At 29.5% G+C, this 20,224-nt stretch overlaps 1 protein-coding gene across 1 annotated transcript in view; it reads left to right on the top strand.

Moving 5' to 3' along the window:
* The window catches only part of LOC108688669, a 21,184-nt gene extending 7,533 nt beyond the window's left edge, over nt 1-13,651 (top strand). The window contains 15 exon segments of the mRNA XM_018195003.1: nt 2,080-2,202; nt 2,655-2,754; nt 3,119-3,252; nt 4,248-4,505; nt 4,651-5,031; nt 5,137-5,853; nt 8,169-8,403; nt 9,491-9,592; nt 9,695-9,789; nt 9,937-9,976; nt 10,087-10,421; nt 12,468-12,600; nt 12,694-12,948; nt 13,028-13,147; nt 13,450-13,651. Of these exon segments, the coding sequence (XP_018050492.1) occupies nt 2,080-2,202; nt 2,655-2,754; nt 3,119-3,252; nt 4,248-4,505; nt 4,651-5,031; nt 5,137-5,853; nt 8,169-8,403; nt 9,491-9,592; nt 9,695-9,789; nt 9,937-9,976; nt 10,087-10,421; nt 12,468-12,600; nt 12,694-12,948; nt 13,028-13,147; nt 13,450-13,632 (3,211 nt within the window). The 3' untranslated portion in view covers nt 13,633-13,651.
* Nucleotides 13,652-20,224: the final 6,573 nt, after the last annotated feature.

Genomic DNA, 20,224 nt, shown 5'->3' on the forward strand with positions numbered 1-20,224 from the left:
CATTATATATTTATTATATATAATTGTTTAATTTATTTATAATTTACCCGATAAAATATGAAAAATCTTAAGTTTCTCTCGCGAAAAATAAAATATAGAATTGTGATTGATAACGGGCAAATATAGATAAAATAACGTGAAATATGTGCGCATTTGGCATAAGCATAGGTTATAGTTGAGCTCACTGCATATATTAATCCATCTGTACGGTTGTGTATGTCCATCGATTTGGAAGTAGTGTCGACGAAAATGTGTAGCGATATCAAATCGGTCACAATTCGACGTTCTGTCGTTAATATAATACGACATGAAATTGAATATTGAGGACGACTCTTCAAAGACGGACACAACCCGTCTAAATCGACATTAGGATCGACATAGGACGTCTGACAATGAGACGTATATGACAAACTCGAATTAAACTCGTACTATTATAAAAGTAATATCAAATCGAACAACTTCGCATTACACTTGACTTGTAGGTCATCAACAAAATTACACAATATAAAATATCGTCTTACATTATAAAAAGAAAATTATAGGAAACACGACGCTCTCTTTAAGGAGAGCAGGTGTTCGCGCATTCATATTTCTCTCGCGTAGTTGCTTTACGCTGCACGTAATCGTTCTCGTTGGAAATATAACTTAAACCTCATATTGTTCTTTCATGTACGAGTAATTTGAAAAGTTTTTGCTCTAATAAAAAAAATATATGATTTTTTGGTAAATTTTTTTTTATTTTCCAATATAGTTCCCTTTCTGCTCAATATACTTATTCCAACGATATTCTAATAACTTTTTTATACTTATATAATACGAGTTTTCTAAACCTTCGAAGCATTAGTTTCATCGCTTATTTTAATATTTGAGCCGCAGATATTTTCGCAAGCCATTTCTTCGTATTTGGAAAGAGGAAAAAGTGTGAACTAATTATGGCGCATACAATGCTTGCGGTATTTATAATTTGCCAATTCGAAGCGCAATTTACATAATGTTCTTTAAAATTTATTTAAAATTTTAAAAGATTAAGATTTACATAATGTTGACTGTAATTAAAAAAGTGTGAACGGGTGCATTGTAGTAACGGAATCAAAACTTACCTTACACGACCGAAATAAAGAAACTAATGACGCATTTATCTAAAATTTTACCCTGTACACAGGATAAAACTTGTCTATAAAATGTCTATAAAATTATAACAATTTGATATTTACAGCGTTGTTTTTGTGTCAGGTCGAAAATTTTTCGAACCATTCTTGTTTTAGTTTCAGGTTTGCTCCATTTTTCGATAATCTTCAGCTCATTCTCTAACTCTAACTCAAGATCCGTATTCATAGTCATAGCTCGATCCACGATTGAACACTTCATTTCAGACGAGCTAAATTTGAATCAAAATTCAAACTTTGGATTTATTAAATCATATTAAAAAGCATTTTTCAAATAAAAATCTGATTTAATTCTAATTTAAATTAGATTTCAGGTTAAATCACAATTAGGAATATAACTCTGTCTTATGTTCTTACTCCTTTATTCTTTTGTTTATTCATTAGATAAATTACACATGATTTATCCGAAGATGGAATAACCATCCCTTAACCTTTTAAAATTTAAAAATAAATTAAAGAAAGAGAGTTAAACATACATAAAAAAATGCAGATCTTTTATTCAAAATAAGCAAATAAATTAAATAATTAATAAAACGTTACATTTCCAATAGGTAAAACCATATAATTAAAAATGTAACAGAAAACTGTGAGCTAAAGCTGGATATTCAATATCGATTTTTAATACATAATATATTTCAAATAAAATAGTAAAAAAAACGAACGCTTCAACCTAATATTAGATTATTCTCAGTATTAATAGATAAACAATAATATAATAATAATAACTTCAATAATATAATAATAATAACTTTAATGCGGCAACATTGATAATAGAATCAAATAAACAACATTTAATAACAACATATAATAATAATAATAATAATAATAATACTTAAAACATTTTTTATAACAAATATTCCACTTTTCCTTAAGTGCACCACATTCCCCTGTATCGTAAATTTATATATTTCAGATTTCACAATCTCGTAGGATTTTTTGAATTTGGAATTCAAAAAATGAGTTGGGTTTTTACCGGACTTGCAGTAGCATTAATTATTGTCATTTCTGCTAGCGTCACACTTATCCTTTGCAAAAGGTAACATTAATAATAACAATATAATAAAATTTTAATGTAATAAATAAGACACAAAAAATAACATCGATCCAATCAATAGAGTAAAAATTTTTAATAAAAATTGAGAATCATATTTGTGGCTTTTGTTTAGAAAATACAATAATTTTTAAAAATAATTATAAAATAAAATTACCTTTAGACTTCTAAAGTATAATTTTGTTATTAAATGTTAAACTAAAATAAAATGTTTTGACAAATTTATTCAGAATTACAACAAACAACAATCAAAAGTTCTATATAAATGAATTGTGTAACAATTTTATGGATTTTATTTTTTTAATTTGAATGCTTTTTACTTTAACAATTCGATATTTCTGAATTACAATTTTAAATAAGCTATCTCATGATTGATGATCAATAACATAGATAATTAGCAATTAGTTTCTATATTTAGTCTCGTCTCTCTCTTGTAGATATTGCACGGGATGGCAATTTAGCACCAGGAATTTTTGGAGCGTTTGCGAGGAATGGAGACAGAGGCTTTCCTGGCTTTGGGCACCACGGGAAGAAAAGGTAATGTAATTCAAAACACAAATTATATTTGGATTTCCTTTGGTAAAAATATATAATTTCTAATATTTTAAAATATAAAAATATTTTTTTTATTTTAAATTTATAAAAATTTCTGAAAAATATCTTATCCAGGCAGAACGTACATATGTTTAAAATCGAACATAAGATACCTTTCAGATATCTTATATTTGATTTTGAATGTTGAACATATTTAAGGACAAACGTTTATTTCAAATCACTTTGCATATGTTAAAGCAAAAATGCCAAATGCAGAATTAAAATTTTCTTTTGTTGTCTAATATTATTATAGACTATCATTATATCATTTTAAATGATGTCCAATTATAGTAAATATTATTTAAAGGTAGGGTTGGTAAAGGCTCAGCATCCAACTGCTCAGACAATACCAGGTCTATATTGCCAGACTGGAAATGCCTCTCAACATCTGTTGCACAGCGATAGCGACATCCGGCTTGATGCACAAGGCGCTTTTACCAGGTTAGATTACAAATAATTAAAATTTTATAAATATCGTATTTTATAAATATCGTATAATTAATCAAATGAATTAAATCACATTATAACTATTTTTTTCAATTATAAATATCCTTTACATATTACAATTAAGCTAAAAGCATTTACTTATTAATGTAAATAATATTAAAAATTTTGTTTACTCAAAGAAGAAAAAAGATATGAACAATCTACAGAATGCAATAATCACTTCTTAAAAAATAATGTGTTCCTGAAATAATTTTAAGTAATAATAATTGAAAATCTTAACGAAAATATGATAATATGACAAATGATAAAGATGTTCCATGATGATCCTCTCAATACCATTCAAGATTACAAAATATTGCAATGATATTAAGAAACTGTTTTTGCTTCTATACAGAATCTATTTGTACAATACGTACATGTAATTAATAAATATATGGTAAATGTTGACAAAATTGGATTCCAATAACTGTAATCTTGATATATATTCAAAATGTTCAGTAACCTTTAAGAAGTTTTATTTCGAGTTCGTTCTTTGCTAAAAAGTTACTAACAAAAAAGTATAATAAATATTTTGTAATTATGTGATATCATATATAAGCTGCATGCACTTCTATTGCTATATTACCTGTTCAAAATAAGTTGTGTGTATCTTTCTTAGTAATTTATTCATTAACAATGAAATGAATATAAACTGCACAGAAGAATATAACAAAGTCCGACTTTCTACGCGAAGCGAGGTCCATCCCCCATCCCTGCAAAGAGGCGTCCGACTTTTCACGCGAAGATAGATTTACCCCACATCTCCCTTGTCTAGGCGCGTCCGACTTTCACGCGAAACGAGGTTTACCTCAACACTCCCCTGCTAAAGGGCGTTCGACTTTCCACATGAAACGAGGTCCATCCCACCTTTCCTCTCAGATTATATAGGAACGTTCGATTTTCTACGCGAAGCAAGGTCCATCCCACCTATTCACCTGTCTTATGTCTAGGGACATTCGACTTTTCACGCAAAATGAGGTCCACTCGACATCTTCCCCTGCTAAGGAGCGTCCGACTTTCCACGCAAAGCGAGTTCCACTTCACCACCCACTTGTCAAAGGGCGTCCGACTTTTCACGCGAATCGAGGTCCACCCCATCTCCTACCTGCCCAGCGGCTTATTAATATGACTTTCCACGTGAAGCGTGATCCACCCCTCCATCTCCCTCCCTGTCTAGGGGTGTACGATGACTTTCCATGCGAAGCGAGGTCCACCCCATTTTCCCCTTGCCAAGGGGCATAACGACTTTTTATGCGGACGGATCTTGCTTTGCGTGAAAAGTTGAACGCTCCTAGACAGGAGGAGAGGTGAGGTAAAAAAAATATATTACACCATCACATATATGCTATACAGATTTGAGGCTGTCGACAGGGATCTACATCCGCCTCTTTGCGGCAGCACGATACCACCTCAACCGTTGAGGCCCGCACCTCAACCACGACCGACCGCTCGTCCGAGGCCATCGCCGCTTCAGACACCAAGTACTATCGATTATATCAGAATGCACGAAGCCAGTCCATTGACACCACCGCCATCATTGCAAAGAGGATCGATTCGATCAAGAGCCCCCGGTCCGTCCGTGTTTCTCTTTCAGAGTGAACCGCTGAAGAATCACGATCCTTTCCAGTCGATCGAGCATCCCACCTTCGTGTTCGACAATGCAAAGATGATAGCGGAGAGCATCCAAATGACGCCTTACTCCAGTCAGAACCATGTAGATTCTAGATTAATCAGGTATAACTTTTTTCCTATTTTTCCGAATATAATTTATTTAGCTGGATCATAAAGTTTAAAACCATAAAACCGTTTTTTATTCGATTTTGTATGTCGATTTTACAGGCAATTTAAATCTCCTTCCAAAGAGCCTGCATGGCTTAGATACGATGTAAACGCATCCATAGATAACTCTCGTGACAAGTTAAATGACGAAGAAGTCAATAGAAGTTACGATAGTTACGAGACTGTTCAAAGGAATCACATGCGATCATATACGAGGAATGAATCCAGAGGATTTTCAGATAGCTTCAACATGACGAATTCGTCGAATTCAGCTAATCAGATAATCATGGAATCAATATACGGACCACAGACCATTTCTAAGATGCTTCAGAATAGCGAAGAATTGAACGGCGATCTTAATAGAAAAAATAACGATATGCAAAACATCGAGATGACTCCATTCAAAAGTACTTCCGATCATCAAGAAGATATTGATTCGTACATATTTCACAGCGATTTGTCCAAGTCGCACAATCTTCAGCGAGTCTCGCAATATATTCAGAGCTTACCCGATCTTCCTGTCTACGAATCCATGAATGAGTGTCAGACACGTTCAAATCGTGAATCGATATTATTCGCAAATACAATTCAAGAACCGATAGTGGACGAAACGAAAATTGCGAGCGAATCGATTTTGAGTCCGATACCGCCACCACCCGCTCCTCCAGACCCATCTCAGAACATTACAAAGAAGAGTCCAACAACTGGTGAAAGAATCTTCAGCGCACTCAGATCGGTTACTTCACAGAGCTACATAGATGCTTCGGAGTTTTATAAGTGAGTTATTAAAAATTGATAAAAGTAGATGTATTTTCAACATCTGATACAGGGTATTGAAAAATCGCCCGCAATACTTCGGGCAATGATTCGGGATCCAAAAAGAAAGAAAAAAGCTATATAAATATAGATCCGGAATTAAGTAATTTCCAAGTTATAACCATTTTTATGTTTAAAAAATTGCAATTTATTTTTCATACTCACAATCATGATTTATTAATAGTGTTTTAATATAAATAACTACATTTTGGACTATTTTGGCGTTATCCAGAATGCACCATGTGGAAGCATAGTCCGCTTGGCATTTCCTTTTTTTATTTATTTTATTTCATTTTTTTTATTTTTATTTTATTAAAATTTTTTTTTATTTTAGTAGGAAGATGCCTTATGTTCATATAGCTTTTTTCTTTTTTTTCAGTCCCGAATCACTTTCTGAACTATTGCGGGCGATTTTCTCTGTATAAAATATAACAATTTTCTCTCTCTCTCTCTCTCTCTCTCTCTCTCTCTCTCTCTCTCTCTCTCTCTCAATAATTAAACTCAATTTTGATCTCTTCTATTGTTCATACTGTACGATTTATATTTAAACGCGATAAAGCAATCGCTACGAATATTCCGCAACTGAAGACAACACTTTTGTATTGATAATACGTGAACTTTATTCTGAATACAACTACATACAGATATAGTGCAAAAATAACTGTATATACAGAGTGAGCCATTTTAGTGATGTATTGATTTCTCACGAAAACCAAGGTTTATAACGACAAATGTTTTGGACAAATTTTTTACTTCAAGAGGGCAATGTTGTAACAAATACCTTTTGAAAGGTATCTAGGTATAGATATCTACATATATCTAGGTAGATATTATATATCTACATATATCTAAGCATTATAAGTATCTACACTTATAAGATGGAAAAAATCTAATTAGAGGTATAAATGCATTTTTAAAAAATTATCTACGTATAAACACAGGTACAGTATAGAAGTATCTAAAAGATACTTTTTAAACTTCTTATAAAAAAAAACAAATGGCGTGAACAAATTTTATTTTTATCTAATATATAATAATATTTTACATCAAACTGTAATACTATCTATGTAGTACTTATAAAAATGTTTGAACAATTGCTATTTGTCAATTGCTTTTTTAAAATCACTAGTGTTTCAAACATTATATCGGAAAGTCGATTTCTTCTAGGGACTAAAATTAAATTTATAATATTATTATACGTATGGTCGACCTCACAGTTTCGTGATCGCGCACTTCGAAATAAAAGAACACTAGTATAAAAAAAGAACTCTTGAATGAAACACAAAGTACAAACAGGACAGATGTAAACTGTTTGATAACAGAGAGTATAGATGTAGTGCATCCAGACAGATTGATGACTCAATTTTCATTCTAATTGTGTCCATTAAACAATCGAAGACACGGATAATCATCTCTCCACTAAGTTTAATCTGACTTGTTCCAGATCAATTCGAGTTATAAAGTTTGAAAATTACAGTATCATTAGTATTACCCAAGATATTCGACTGATGATTAAAATTTCTTAAATATTGTTCAGGATCATGCACTGGACATTTGTCAAGGCGATTGAATCTTATCATTCTTGTACTAAAAATTCATTTTGACGTAAAAATGAAAATAAGAGGAACAATTTCCAATGACTTTAATCTTAACAAATATTATTTAGGTCATGATTTTGAATAACATTGTAAAGATGAACTTTATTTAAGCTTTTAATATCAGCTATTTGATTTTAGAACAACAAATAGAATAAATTTAAAAAAATCAATGTGACCTTGACTTGACCTTGACGACGCCACCCAAGATCGAACGATATGATTAGCAAATAGATTTTTTAAACCCTTCAACTTTTGTCTGAATCATTTTTATCAAGAATACTTTGTTTTCGAGATATTTCACCGGGACTTTTATTCATCCCGTATAAAATATTATCAATGTAATATTATCAATAATATAGTCATATATTATAAATTATACAATTTACAAAAGAAGTTGTAAGAATTTTAGTTTCGCATTTGGAAAATTATTTTTAGTTGATTTTGTATAGAATCAAGCATAAATATATGAATTATTTTATCTTTTTAAATTATTCAAACAAATCATGTTTTTGTCAATATTAAGAAAATGTAATAGTTGATTTTTGAGAAATAAAGTATTTCTTTAAGAGACCTATGTTAGTATCGGCAACTTTCCTCTGCTCTATCTCTTCTAAAGATTCTTAAAAATTTTCATTAATTTTTTGTTATATTGACTTAGAATATCTTTTTTGTTCGTAGTTCGGTACTCTCCTCAGCACAGCAAGTACAGCAATTTGCATTTCCATCGACATCGCCGCCGACATTCATGAATGATAGCACTGAAGAACATTTACAGGAAGCCGAATACATGCAAGATATGCGAGAAATTTATGCGGAAACCGATTCAGACCTGTCTGGTCTCGATGTTTCAAGACGGAGTTCTGATCTTTATAGTCCTGAATTAAATCTTGAAGCTCATAGAACAGCGCAAGAAGTACTATAATTTACTTTTATGCTTTTTATTTAATATAACATTTTTGAAACACTGTTCGACACAAATTTTGATACAAGCAATGAAAACTGATTTTGATACGTTTTTTTCCTTAGAATCCGAATTTAAAGAGAAAAGCAGTAAATTGGATCTAGTTTAAAAAAAAAGTATTAAAAATGCAAAAAAAAACATGGTTTTTTTGTTTTTTTTCATTCATAGAGAAGCAACGCACAAATTAAACCTAAAAAGGATAAAATGAAAGCTTGAACCTTGCTTTTTTAAACTAAGAAGTAAAAAATCTGATGTTATGACTTTAGAGTACTCGGGAACAGATTTTCTTATATGAACGCGCATCAATTCTAGTACACGCTTTTTTCCTCTAGACGCGTTCTTCAACATGCCTCTTATTAATCCGAGTGCTTTTGTATGAGTATCCTTGTTCCTTGTCTCTAAATTGAAGTGCTTTTTTTGTGAGTATCCTAGCTCACATCATTTGTCATACGGTATCATATGATATCGGTATTATAATGTGTCAGTAAGCTATTTTAATGTAGCTATTCTAGTTAATTACTAATAAACGCTATAAAGGCTATAATCCGATTCGTAAGAGACAAAAATACTTATAAAAATACCTAGATTAATAATAAGAAACATATTGAAAGAGAACAGGAGAGAACAGTACATGCGGAAAGGAAAATCTGTGTTAGAATTGGTGTGCGCTCCTATAGAAGTAGTCTTGAATATTCCAATAACATAACATCGGATTTTTCGCATTTTAAAAGACTAAGCTTAAAAGACTTCGTTTATCCCTCTTAAAAAAATTCGAAATTCTACTGGCTCGCATTATTTTTCTACTAATACTAAAAAATAATCAAAAATCTCTTTTTTGCATTTTTTATTCCATTATATTTTTTCAAAAATTAAAGTCAATTTACTACTTTTCTCTTCAGATTTAGAATCTAGGACAAAAAACTCTATCGCGAAATCAGTTTCCATTGCTTAAAATGCCTGAAAAAAAGTTTAAAAATGTCGGATAGTGTAATTTATTCTTCTTTTTGCCTTGTTTTTAATTTTGTTTTTTTACCTGCAGGTGTACAACAGTCTACAAGATCCACCGTCGTCTCCCCTATTGCTTAAAGATCATAATCACGAGTCTTATTTATCAGATCCCAGTTTTACCCGCACATCAGAGGTATATACCTTTTTTTAATAAAGAAGAAATTGGATTATATAGATGATAAAAAATATTTGATGGTACAATGTATTTAATTTCATAATAAAAATAACTTTCTAGGATATTTTTAATAGTCTTGAACAAAGACGTAAAAGTATAGAAAGGCTAAATGGCATCCACGAATATATAGAACTTGACGCTACCGATCTCTCGAGGTATGGACATTATCATAAAAAATTACACAATATTCTTTAAATTATAATCTGTCTTTCAATGAAATTGAATTATAAAATAGAAATATATTCATGTTATAATGCATGTATATCCGTGTGTATGTATATTTGCATAATCCGCTTTTGTAGGAGAAGAAGTAGCCAAGAACTGTACGTCGCTTTAGAGGAAGTGCAATTGAAGAGAAGACTTTCACAGGCAATGATAAATTTTCTTCAAAAACATTACAAATCACTTCACAAACAGTATAAAATAAGAAGTATATCATTTGTGATTCTTAGAGTCTGGAGGAGTCATATTTGGGTTATGCGATAAACGATCACAATAATGCCAGATCAGGAAATCGTCGAAGTTCTTTAGGTCCCGAACCGGAACCACCTCCCGATGAATCCACTTTAAAAAGAGCTATCAGTTGTGAAAGCGTATGTTCCGATACTAGCGTCAATTTAAACGATTTGGAAGAAGCACCCATCGTAGGTCACATTTGTGTCGGACTCGAATATGAAAGATGGAGTGGTCGTGGAAACGACTGTGAAGGCGATCTGGCTGTAAGCGTCTTAGAAGCCAGAGATCTTGTTGCCGCTGATGGCTCTTCTGCGCAAGATACTTTCGTAAGGTAAACGTTTTCTTTGCGTACTAGTAGGGAAGAGTTAACGAATGCGTACTGGTCTCTTAAATCTTACTTCATCAATATTTTATATTACTTAATAAGCAACATTTGACAACAATAATATAAAATAAATAAGAAATGAATAATATAGAAAAAAAGTAATCTTGTTTTATGGATGTTAGCGACGTTTTAAAAAAATCAGGAATATCTGATATTTGATCAACTTATATTGCTGATAATAACGTAATCTAATTTTATTATAAATTTTTGTATTTTCATAAAAGAAGATTTATTGCAGAATATTTTCTATTTATTGTATATACATGTTTATACATTAATATATTTATACATATTTTTATTTTGTATATACATAAAAATCGATATTTTTAAAAAATACATCAAATTTCCTAAATCGTACCATTACAGGATAAAATTGATAATTGACAATAATAAAATTAATAATTGATATAAATATAAATGCCAATTGTCAAGTGCCAAAAAATATTTCAGCCAATTTTATTTTGACGTCATTTGTTTTTTCACTATTGTTATTTAATAATTATAAAATACTTGATCTTTTTAAATTAATTATAAAATTAAAGATTATAGTTAATTATTATAAATATTAATTAAAAAGTTAATGATTTCCTTTATTAATCTTACACTTTTAATTACAATATTTTTGTTAATAAATTCAAAACTTTCAAAGAAAATACAATTTAAAAGATTTATCTTTTATAGAATGTTACAAAAAGATTTATAACAAATTAATTGTTATTAAAACATTGTTATTTAAACATATAAGAATAAGTATCCGAAATGCTTATGCTATAATTTCTAATGTTCATTTGCATACAAAACAGTGCCAAATAGAAAATATAATAAAAAATAAGTACGCATTCAGCAACTCTCCTCTACCGCAATTCTCCTCTATATTGAAAAAAACGTTTTAACAAATGATTTATGACCGTATAACGTTGATTATTTCACATATTTGACGGTGATTGGTCAATTTTCTATGACTTAAAACTCTACGATCGCTACGACTTCTATTGTAGAGTTAAAACTTATTAACGGTCTAAAATGCAGCTTCGATTGTTATAGACTTTATCTCTTACTTGTTTTTATGTATTTACATTATACGTCTTAATAATCGTTCATTATTGTTTACCTATACACGCTACTTAAAAAATGAGTATGTTCCTATAATATATATCGATTACTGCAAAGAATATTACCAAAGCCTCGGTGGTCTAAAGGTAAAACGCTCGCAAGGAATGCTGAGAGATCTGAGTTCGACTTCTGGCCGAAGTAATATTTTTCGCAATAAATTTATTTACAACCTTAAGATCTCTCTAATAGGATGCCTAATAGAACATCAAATTATTAAATTGCTTATCAATATAATTTGTAATATTACTATTGTAATTTAATTTCGTTTCTAAGTCCAAAAAATCAATTCGGCGCGCAGTTCAAAATGGCTACATATGTAGTATATAAATTCACATGGAAATATTTAAGCGTCTAAGATGCAACTTTGACCATTGTAGATTTTATTTCTTGTTGTGTAAATATAATTTTTATAAAAATATATAAAAATATATATTTTTATAAATATATATAATTTATCAAAATCTAGATCAATTGATATTGTTTTCTCCAAGTGATATGCGAGAGATAGTATGGTGTAGTGAGTGTACCTATAGCGTACCAAATGGAACATCATCGCATAGAACAATGAATTAAAATTTAATTATTACGAAAACGAAGCATCATAAACATTTTTATTCTACATTTTCGACATATTTTTGCATGTGAAATAATCTCTTGTTCGATCGTCTTGATTCATCCAATATAGATTCTAGCATATAAGTATAGAATCTCTTATTACTGCACGCCATATTGCGATATTCTTTATGACATATTTCAATAAATTTATATTTTGTAATTCTTTTAAAATAAAAAATAAATAAAAAAAATTAATTTAGAGACAACTGATTAATAATTAATTAAGTTTTTAGGAAATATTCAAAGATTATTTTTTCTTTGTAGAGTATGTTTACTACCCGATAGGCAGACCCATGTGCAAACAAGAATTTATAGAGGAAGTCCATCGCCTAGTTATCAAGAGAAATTTTTATTTCCTCTCGATGAAGGCCCAACAGGCAAAACACTTCTTGTTGAGGTAAACGAATGAATTATAATATTTTTCTATTAAATGTTAATTTAGATGATTTCAGATTTGAATTCAAATAAAATTCTCTTTTTTATTATTCAGGTATTTTCTGATGAATCTAATATCAGTGGCGGCGCGTCTTTAATTGGCGAAGCCAATTTGAAACTTGGACCCGCAGCTAGACCACCAGCTACGACTTGGCTAGCACTCAGTGGATCTGCTTTACCCATTCCTCATTTAGGAGAATTGATGTTCTCTCTCAGTTACTTGCCAACGGCGGAGAGACTCACCCTCGTAGTAGTTAAAGCGCGCAATTTGCACGGCGCAAATTCATCTTCGGGTGATTTCTTCGTCAAGGTAATTCAGGCATCGCATTTTTATATGTGCATCTTTCGATAAACAGATTTTTAAAAATGTTATAATATTTTTTATTAAGGTATATCTTCTTCAACAAGGGAAAAAAATGCATAAAAAGAGAACATCTGTAAAAAAAGGTGAAAAAAGTCCAATCTTCAACGAGGCTATAATATTCAATGTGCCAGCGCATACTTTACAGGTTTTGATTAAATTTTCATTTTTTTTTTAATAACAACAATCTTCATAATCACAGTAAAAACATGATTTAATTCCCAAAAAGAGTAATGTTTATAAATACGAATTGCTAAAGCTAAAAATTTCGGATTAATAACAATATTTTCTATTTGATAATATTTATTTAGCAGATAAATTTTCTTATTAAATTTTTTAATGAATATTACATGTAAAAATAAATCTATATTTTCTATCTAAAGTACTTGATTATATCCTTTCTCTTTAAACATATCTTTATCAAATAATTATGATTGTCTTTCTTCGCAGACTATACAATTGAGATTGACAGTGGCAGAAATAAACGGTGACCAAGGAACAAATTCCAAGACATACTCCGTAGGGCACATCATTATAGGATCTACCTCGATGGGAAAAGCATTGGCTCATTGGAGACAAATGCTAATGGCCTTGCGACGTCCGATCGCTATGTGGCATCCTCTCAGGAAGTAGAAATAGAACGCGTTCCACTCAAAAGTAATTGGAATAATGATTTGCGAAACAGTCTCAAATGATTATGACCTGGAATCTTCTCATATATAAAATTCTGTGTTACGCCCGCCCTTCTTTGATGTATTTATTGTTGGAAAGAGAATATGCAGATATAATCTATATAAAATAAGATAAAATCCCATAAAGATGCATACTGTAAGAGCACCCTATTTATTGTTAACGGTCATTTAGAACACGCGATGTTGTTGATGATGCAATTTATTGTATGTATGTATACTACTGAATCGCGCAAACCAATTATTACAATTATTCAGTTAATCATTATATTAACTTCATTGTCAAGTACGAATGAGCTCCAAAGTGATCTGCACCATCGTTTACGTAAATTGTGATATGGATAATTAGAACGCATCAGGTAAATTTTACGTTTAGATTATTACTTGAGAAATCGTGAAAATGCAATCGACTTCAACATGCAATTAAATCTTCTTTCTAAATAGATAGATAGGAGATTTCTCCTAATTAAGGAGAATCATTGCGGCTGACTGAAATGCGAAACAAAATTATGTGTTCTGTTACATATCTCTTTCTATGAAATTTACTCTTTCAAAGCAATTAAATTCATTTTGGATCTCTTTTATGAATATTTTAAATATTTTTCTCTCTTAGAATTTATATTACAAATTAATCTATGGAACTAAACTATAAACGCTTAACGCTATACAATCACTTCGAAATCAATCATGCAGTTATTAGCAAAACATGGAACGCTTTTTATTTTTTTATCATTCGCGCAATTCATTTATTATAAAAATATTTATCGACTTCTTTTTAGAAATGATTCATAAATTTTGAATATTTTTAACATTATATCGCTTTTTCTACACTAATTTATACATCAAATGTCGTATATAAATAATTACCATAAAATACACAAAGTTGATGCACAATTATCGCTGTAAATGAAGATGCAGAATGTATTTTTTCACTGACATGCTAATCAATCGATCGATTATGATACATTTCATGTGCAATGCAGCCCATGCGATGAAAAATCAAAGTCCGATTATGGTATTCGATAATGTCGGAATTAATTTGAGGACAAGACTTGGTAGATACAATGATTTCGTTGCATCAGTAAAAAAAGTAATACAATCCTACATAATTGCCATAACTTCCTAATAAATATAACATATTGATTCTTTGGATATATATAATCCATTGCCTTTTAAAAACTGAGGGTCACAAGTTTTGACTATTACTAGAGTTTAACGTATAGATTAGTCTTAAGAATATTGTAAATTAACATATAAAGGAGAATGCTAGATCTTTCCATACAATTATCCCTTAAAAAGTTGTTGCTGTATGTCAAATGACCTATATATGGCGATATATATTGCCTGTTTCTTTGTGATTTATACTTCAAAATTTTTTTAAATTTATCTACAGCTTAAAACAGCTTAAATGCGAATTTAATTTCAATAATAATTAAGAATAAATGTCAGATATTCTTGTAAACATTAAACGAATTAAAGGGAATTATTCTGTAACGTGTTAAATTACTAGTTTTGAAATCATGATTAATCCAAGTTTGTAATATTTTCTTAAAAAACTACAAATTTCTTTGTTGTTTTTTTTAAATAGAATTAAATAATTCAATTATTTAAAATAGAAATTTTGGGATCTCTTACGTAAATTTTTTCTAATTCTATTTTAGACATTTAATTATATGAATTCTTATTAATATAGGGTAATGAAAAATATAGGGTATGGAAACCCTGAAAAATCTCGAAAATTGTAAGTTAAAAAAAGTGTTTTAAAATTTGTATAAAGTATAAAAATATCTATTTATCTATTATCTAGACTTATGACTTTGATCTTGGATCTGGTGTCGCTAAAGTCAAGGTCAGTTAAATTTTTTAAATGGAAGTCTATATTTTTTATTGCATATTTTTATAATACTTCTTTATATCTTTTTAAAGCACTATAATTTTATCTTCTTTGAGTGTACTACCAAAAATATTCGATTAAAACCGATTTAAAAAAAGAAGTAATCTGAATCGGGATTTTTGCACTGAAAATAAGATATTAAATTCGATTTAAACCCATTAGATAAAACACACACACACACACACACACACACACACACACACACACACACACATCGAGTGATAAAATCACTTCGAAATTATAGAACTTCATAAGTTATAATTACATTGATTTTAATGCAATGTGAATTAGACTCTGCCAATATTATAAGGATGACAAAGTAATCCGTTCATTGTAATCCGAAATTCTATGGTCTTGCGGATAACATTTAAATCGATTTTAATACAACGGTTTTAATAGATTCTCACACGATTTAAAAAACAGTGATTCATATTTAAGACTTATATTTTTTAACTGAAATTATTTTATACAAGATATTTATACTTAGTACATAGTTTATACAAGATGTCTATACTTAGTGTATGGTGATTTTACCTGAATTAGATATTTAAATTGGTTTTAAAAAATACACTTATCTTAGAGTGAGATCAAACTTGGGACCTCTGAATTACGAGTCTGCTATGTTACGTGTACCATTTCTTCAATTGATGAATACATTACTTAATATATATTTATGTTATAACCAAGGCGCAAAAATAATCCAATATTTTATAATTTAGTGGAACATTGAAATGAGATTCAATACCATATTAATCGGATTTTGTTGATGAGGATAATAAAAAAATCGTTATTATCTTAAATTCTATGATTTTGCGGATTACATCACGACAAATAATTAAATCCAAAAAATTAAAATAATTTTAATGCACATAAATTCAAATTACTATAATCGACAAAAGCAATCTATTTTAATAAAAAAAAAAATTTCATCATTTTGTAGATGAAAAGTAAATCGGTAGTATATCGGTATATGTAGTGTGAGTCGAATTTGTTATTATTATGAATCATCAATCAAGCATGAAATCTTTATCTTTTTTTCTTAATTTCGTAGCATTCTATTTATTAAAAAAGTACAATTTGGCTTCAATTTTTAAGTGATTTTTACAGAATAAGTCCCTGTAAACTTCTTTTATTCTTTCCATAGAAAATTTATTTTACAGAATGCAATCGGATCAAATCGTGTGTGAAATTTCCGGATCCGACATTATCGATCGAACTCATGATATTTGATCATTATATATTGCAAAACAAAAATTCAAAACGATTGTAAAACGACTCACACGAATTAGACAGCCTTTTGGATCTTAACGTCTATTCTCTATAATCTATGTATATCTCTAATTTTTGTACTTCTACATTTACATAAGAAAACTCGTAAATTATATGCGTGCACGTATGTACATATTTTATATACACATATATATATATATATACATATATATATATATATATATATATATATATAATAAAAAAATATATATATATATATATATATATTTAGATAATTATACGTATTTGTCTATCTTCACATTAATTGTGGTCCTGTGCCACATTTAATTGATCGCCCAGAAAAAAGAATGAAATTTCGTCGAGAATCAGACTATCAGAGCATGCAGCATTATTCATTAAGATATCGCCAATAAAAAACTCGTTAAAAATTTATGTTTGTTAGAATTTATATATCGCCGATCCTGTACATATATATATGATGGCAGTTAAGTGAAAAATAATGGATAAAAAATTCAAACATTAAACTCAACTAACCTTTTTTAATAATCACCATAGTTGACAAGGCACCCCTAGGAAAAAAATTGTTACAAAAAATTATACTCTGTTCAACGAAAGAATGACCTCAGTTTGCGCATAGCAAACAATGTAACGCTGTACAACGCTATGAAGACCTGCGTAAAACGGATGAATTTTCGTCCGATCTGAGGTCATTCTCTCATTGAACAGAATATACATACATTGAGACAAAATCTTAGAAATTCTTAGTTTCTCCTAGATATTCGTAGTGGGACGTAGAATAGCATTGTTTATTTGAAAAACTAAGAAATCCTCCGCCCTTTCTGTATACGTCTTCTGATACTGTATTATATTTTTATGAAATATTTTTTCGTATCTTGTATCGAAACAAATAATGCTTTTCTACGACGAAATTCTACGTCTCATTACGAATATTTCACTCTCTTTCTATTAAAAAATATTAAGATCTTGTCTCAATCTATATAATTTTTTTCTACTTTCTCATAAAATTTTTCTTCGCCAGGAGACCCAATAAAAAAAAAATGTTTGTTATTCTATAACAAGTATTATCGGCTTAATAATTTAGTATTAACGTCTAGCTCTGAGTCGTAGTCCCTTATTTTATTAATTCTAATTGTGCCTTGTACTATTGAATACTTTAATTTTAAATACATTTTTCCTACGCTGTTAGATTTCATTTTGATAAGAAAGACAGGGGACAATCATAGCTTACAGCGGGGTCCAGCAGCACGTGTTGTTCGTGCGTAACCATTAAGTACCGCTTGTAGTAAACAACTCTTCGCGCGCTTAACAACTATTATGAGACCGTATCTCGCCGCGTGCCTAAATTTAGGCCAGATTTATTTGGCGATTTGTTAGTAATTAATTTTTTGTTAACTATTGCAAAAAAAATACAAACTGGTACGACGACAAAACTTTGCGACTCAGTTTAATCCGCTCTACTTGTAGATACAATCATTGTATCAATAATTAGGGAGCATCCTATATGCATATACAGAATGTATTAACATCACAGAATTCCCTTTTAAGAGCGGATTCTTTGAAAATTTTAAGATAAAAATCTTAATCAGGGTTGATTCTATTATCAATTAAAACTTCTAAGATTTATAATTAACAAGAACGAATGTAATTAAAAATCAATTCAATTAATAACTGATATTGAATATATTTAAACGAAACTTTTGGATTGACAATTAATATAACAATTAATATAACAATTAATTCAAATAAAAACAATTCGATTAACGATTAATTTGAGTTAAATTAATCGAAAATCGGTTGACAGTTGATTTGAGAAGAATTAATCAGAAGTCATTTAATTGATAATTGATATGAGTGAATTCAATTAAAGATAATTTAATTGATAATTGATTTAAGCCGATTTAATCAAAGATCGCCCGATTGACGATTGATTTAAAAAGATATTTTCCTTTGACATGGATTAAAAAAAAAATTGATTTTTTTCATTTTTAATACTCTAAACCTTTTAAAATACGTTTTTTAATATTTTGAGAATTTAAATAGCCTAAAATCTAGATAATCGATTTATGTATTTTTCTCGACATAATACTTTCCAAAATGATAATTGCCATGATAATTCGTACAGTTTTAATACGATCAATTTGTAATTGATCGCATTAAAGATGTTCATAACATTTACCTTTTTCAGCTGAACCACAATATAATAAAAATTTTAACTTTTTGATAATTAATTAAATCTTTGTAGTAAAAAATTTCATCTCTATTGCTGAATATTCTGAATTTAAGAATATTCATCTCTATTTCTGACAATAGTTCTGGTTTGTAATGTAACAGTCATTGTAAGAACTCATACGCAATGGCCTTATAAATTTTAAACTGTCATGATATTGACATAATTTACAAGGATTTAACACATTTCCGTATAAAAATATTGTGTTCGTGTGCGTGTATATATATGTATGTATGTTATGTGTGTGAGGAAGAAAAGGATTATAAAATATTTCTCAATTATCTATGATTTAATGTTTAAAATCAACATGAATTGTTATTTCCTTTTATGTAAATTTTGTCCTGTATGCAGTGTTATGCAGAATATATATTATAAAAATAAAAATGTTTCTTTAATACAGGTTAATCCATTTTCCCTATAGAAACTATATACCCTTCATTTAAAATTTCAAAGAAAAAACAAGTTAATCTGTAGAGGCTCTCCATCCCCCCCGTCGATTAAAATAGACAGTCCTCTTTTTTTACTTTCCGTACAGCATAGATCTTCAAAGGACATCCTAAAGATGATCAAAGTACCTACCGGTATTCCTGCCTACCCGTATTCTACTTATTTCTATCCGATTTTTATCTTTAATACTCGTATTCCTATATCTACTCATATTTTTTTATTTAACACATTTAAGGTGACCGGAATTAAAATTAGGAAAAAGCATATGCAAATTTAGATTTAAATCACGACCGTTTAGGAGTTTTATTAAAAGTTTAATTTACGCGTAATTTAATTCGAGACGATTTAGGATTAAATTCTTTCCATCTCTAACATCCACCCGTATGTACACCCACCCGTAGTCAAGGAAACTTTGTAGCCTTATCCCTCTATATGTCTGTTATATATGAAGAAATATTGTTATATATGAGTAATACTCCTTTTTATGCCGATCATTCGCCCGCAAAACGTAAGATTTTACACATTTTTTATGATGCGCGAAACACGAACGCGTTGTGAAAGGGCCATCATATTAACGAAATCGATTAAATATTAAAATAGACAAGTGTAAAATAATAATAATTCCATTTTAATTTCAAACACTAAAATACGAACAAAGCGTTTATTTATTTAGCGTTTATTTTTTACTCGCCGTGTTTATTAAAGATATATATATAT

This window comes from Atta colombica, unplaced genomic scaffold (genome assembly GCF_001594045.1).
Source record: "Atta colombica isolate Treedump-2 unplaced genomic scaffold, Acol1.0 scaffold238, whole genome shotgun sequence".
Taxonomy (NCBI): Eukaryota; Metazoa; Arthropoda; class Insecta; order Hymenoptera; family Formicidae; genus Atta; species Atta colombica.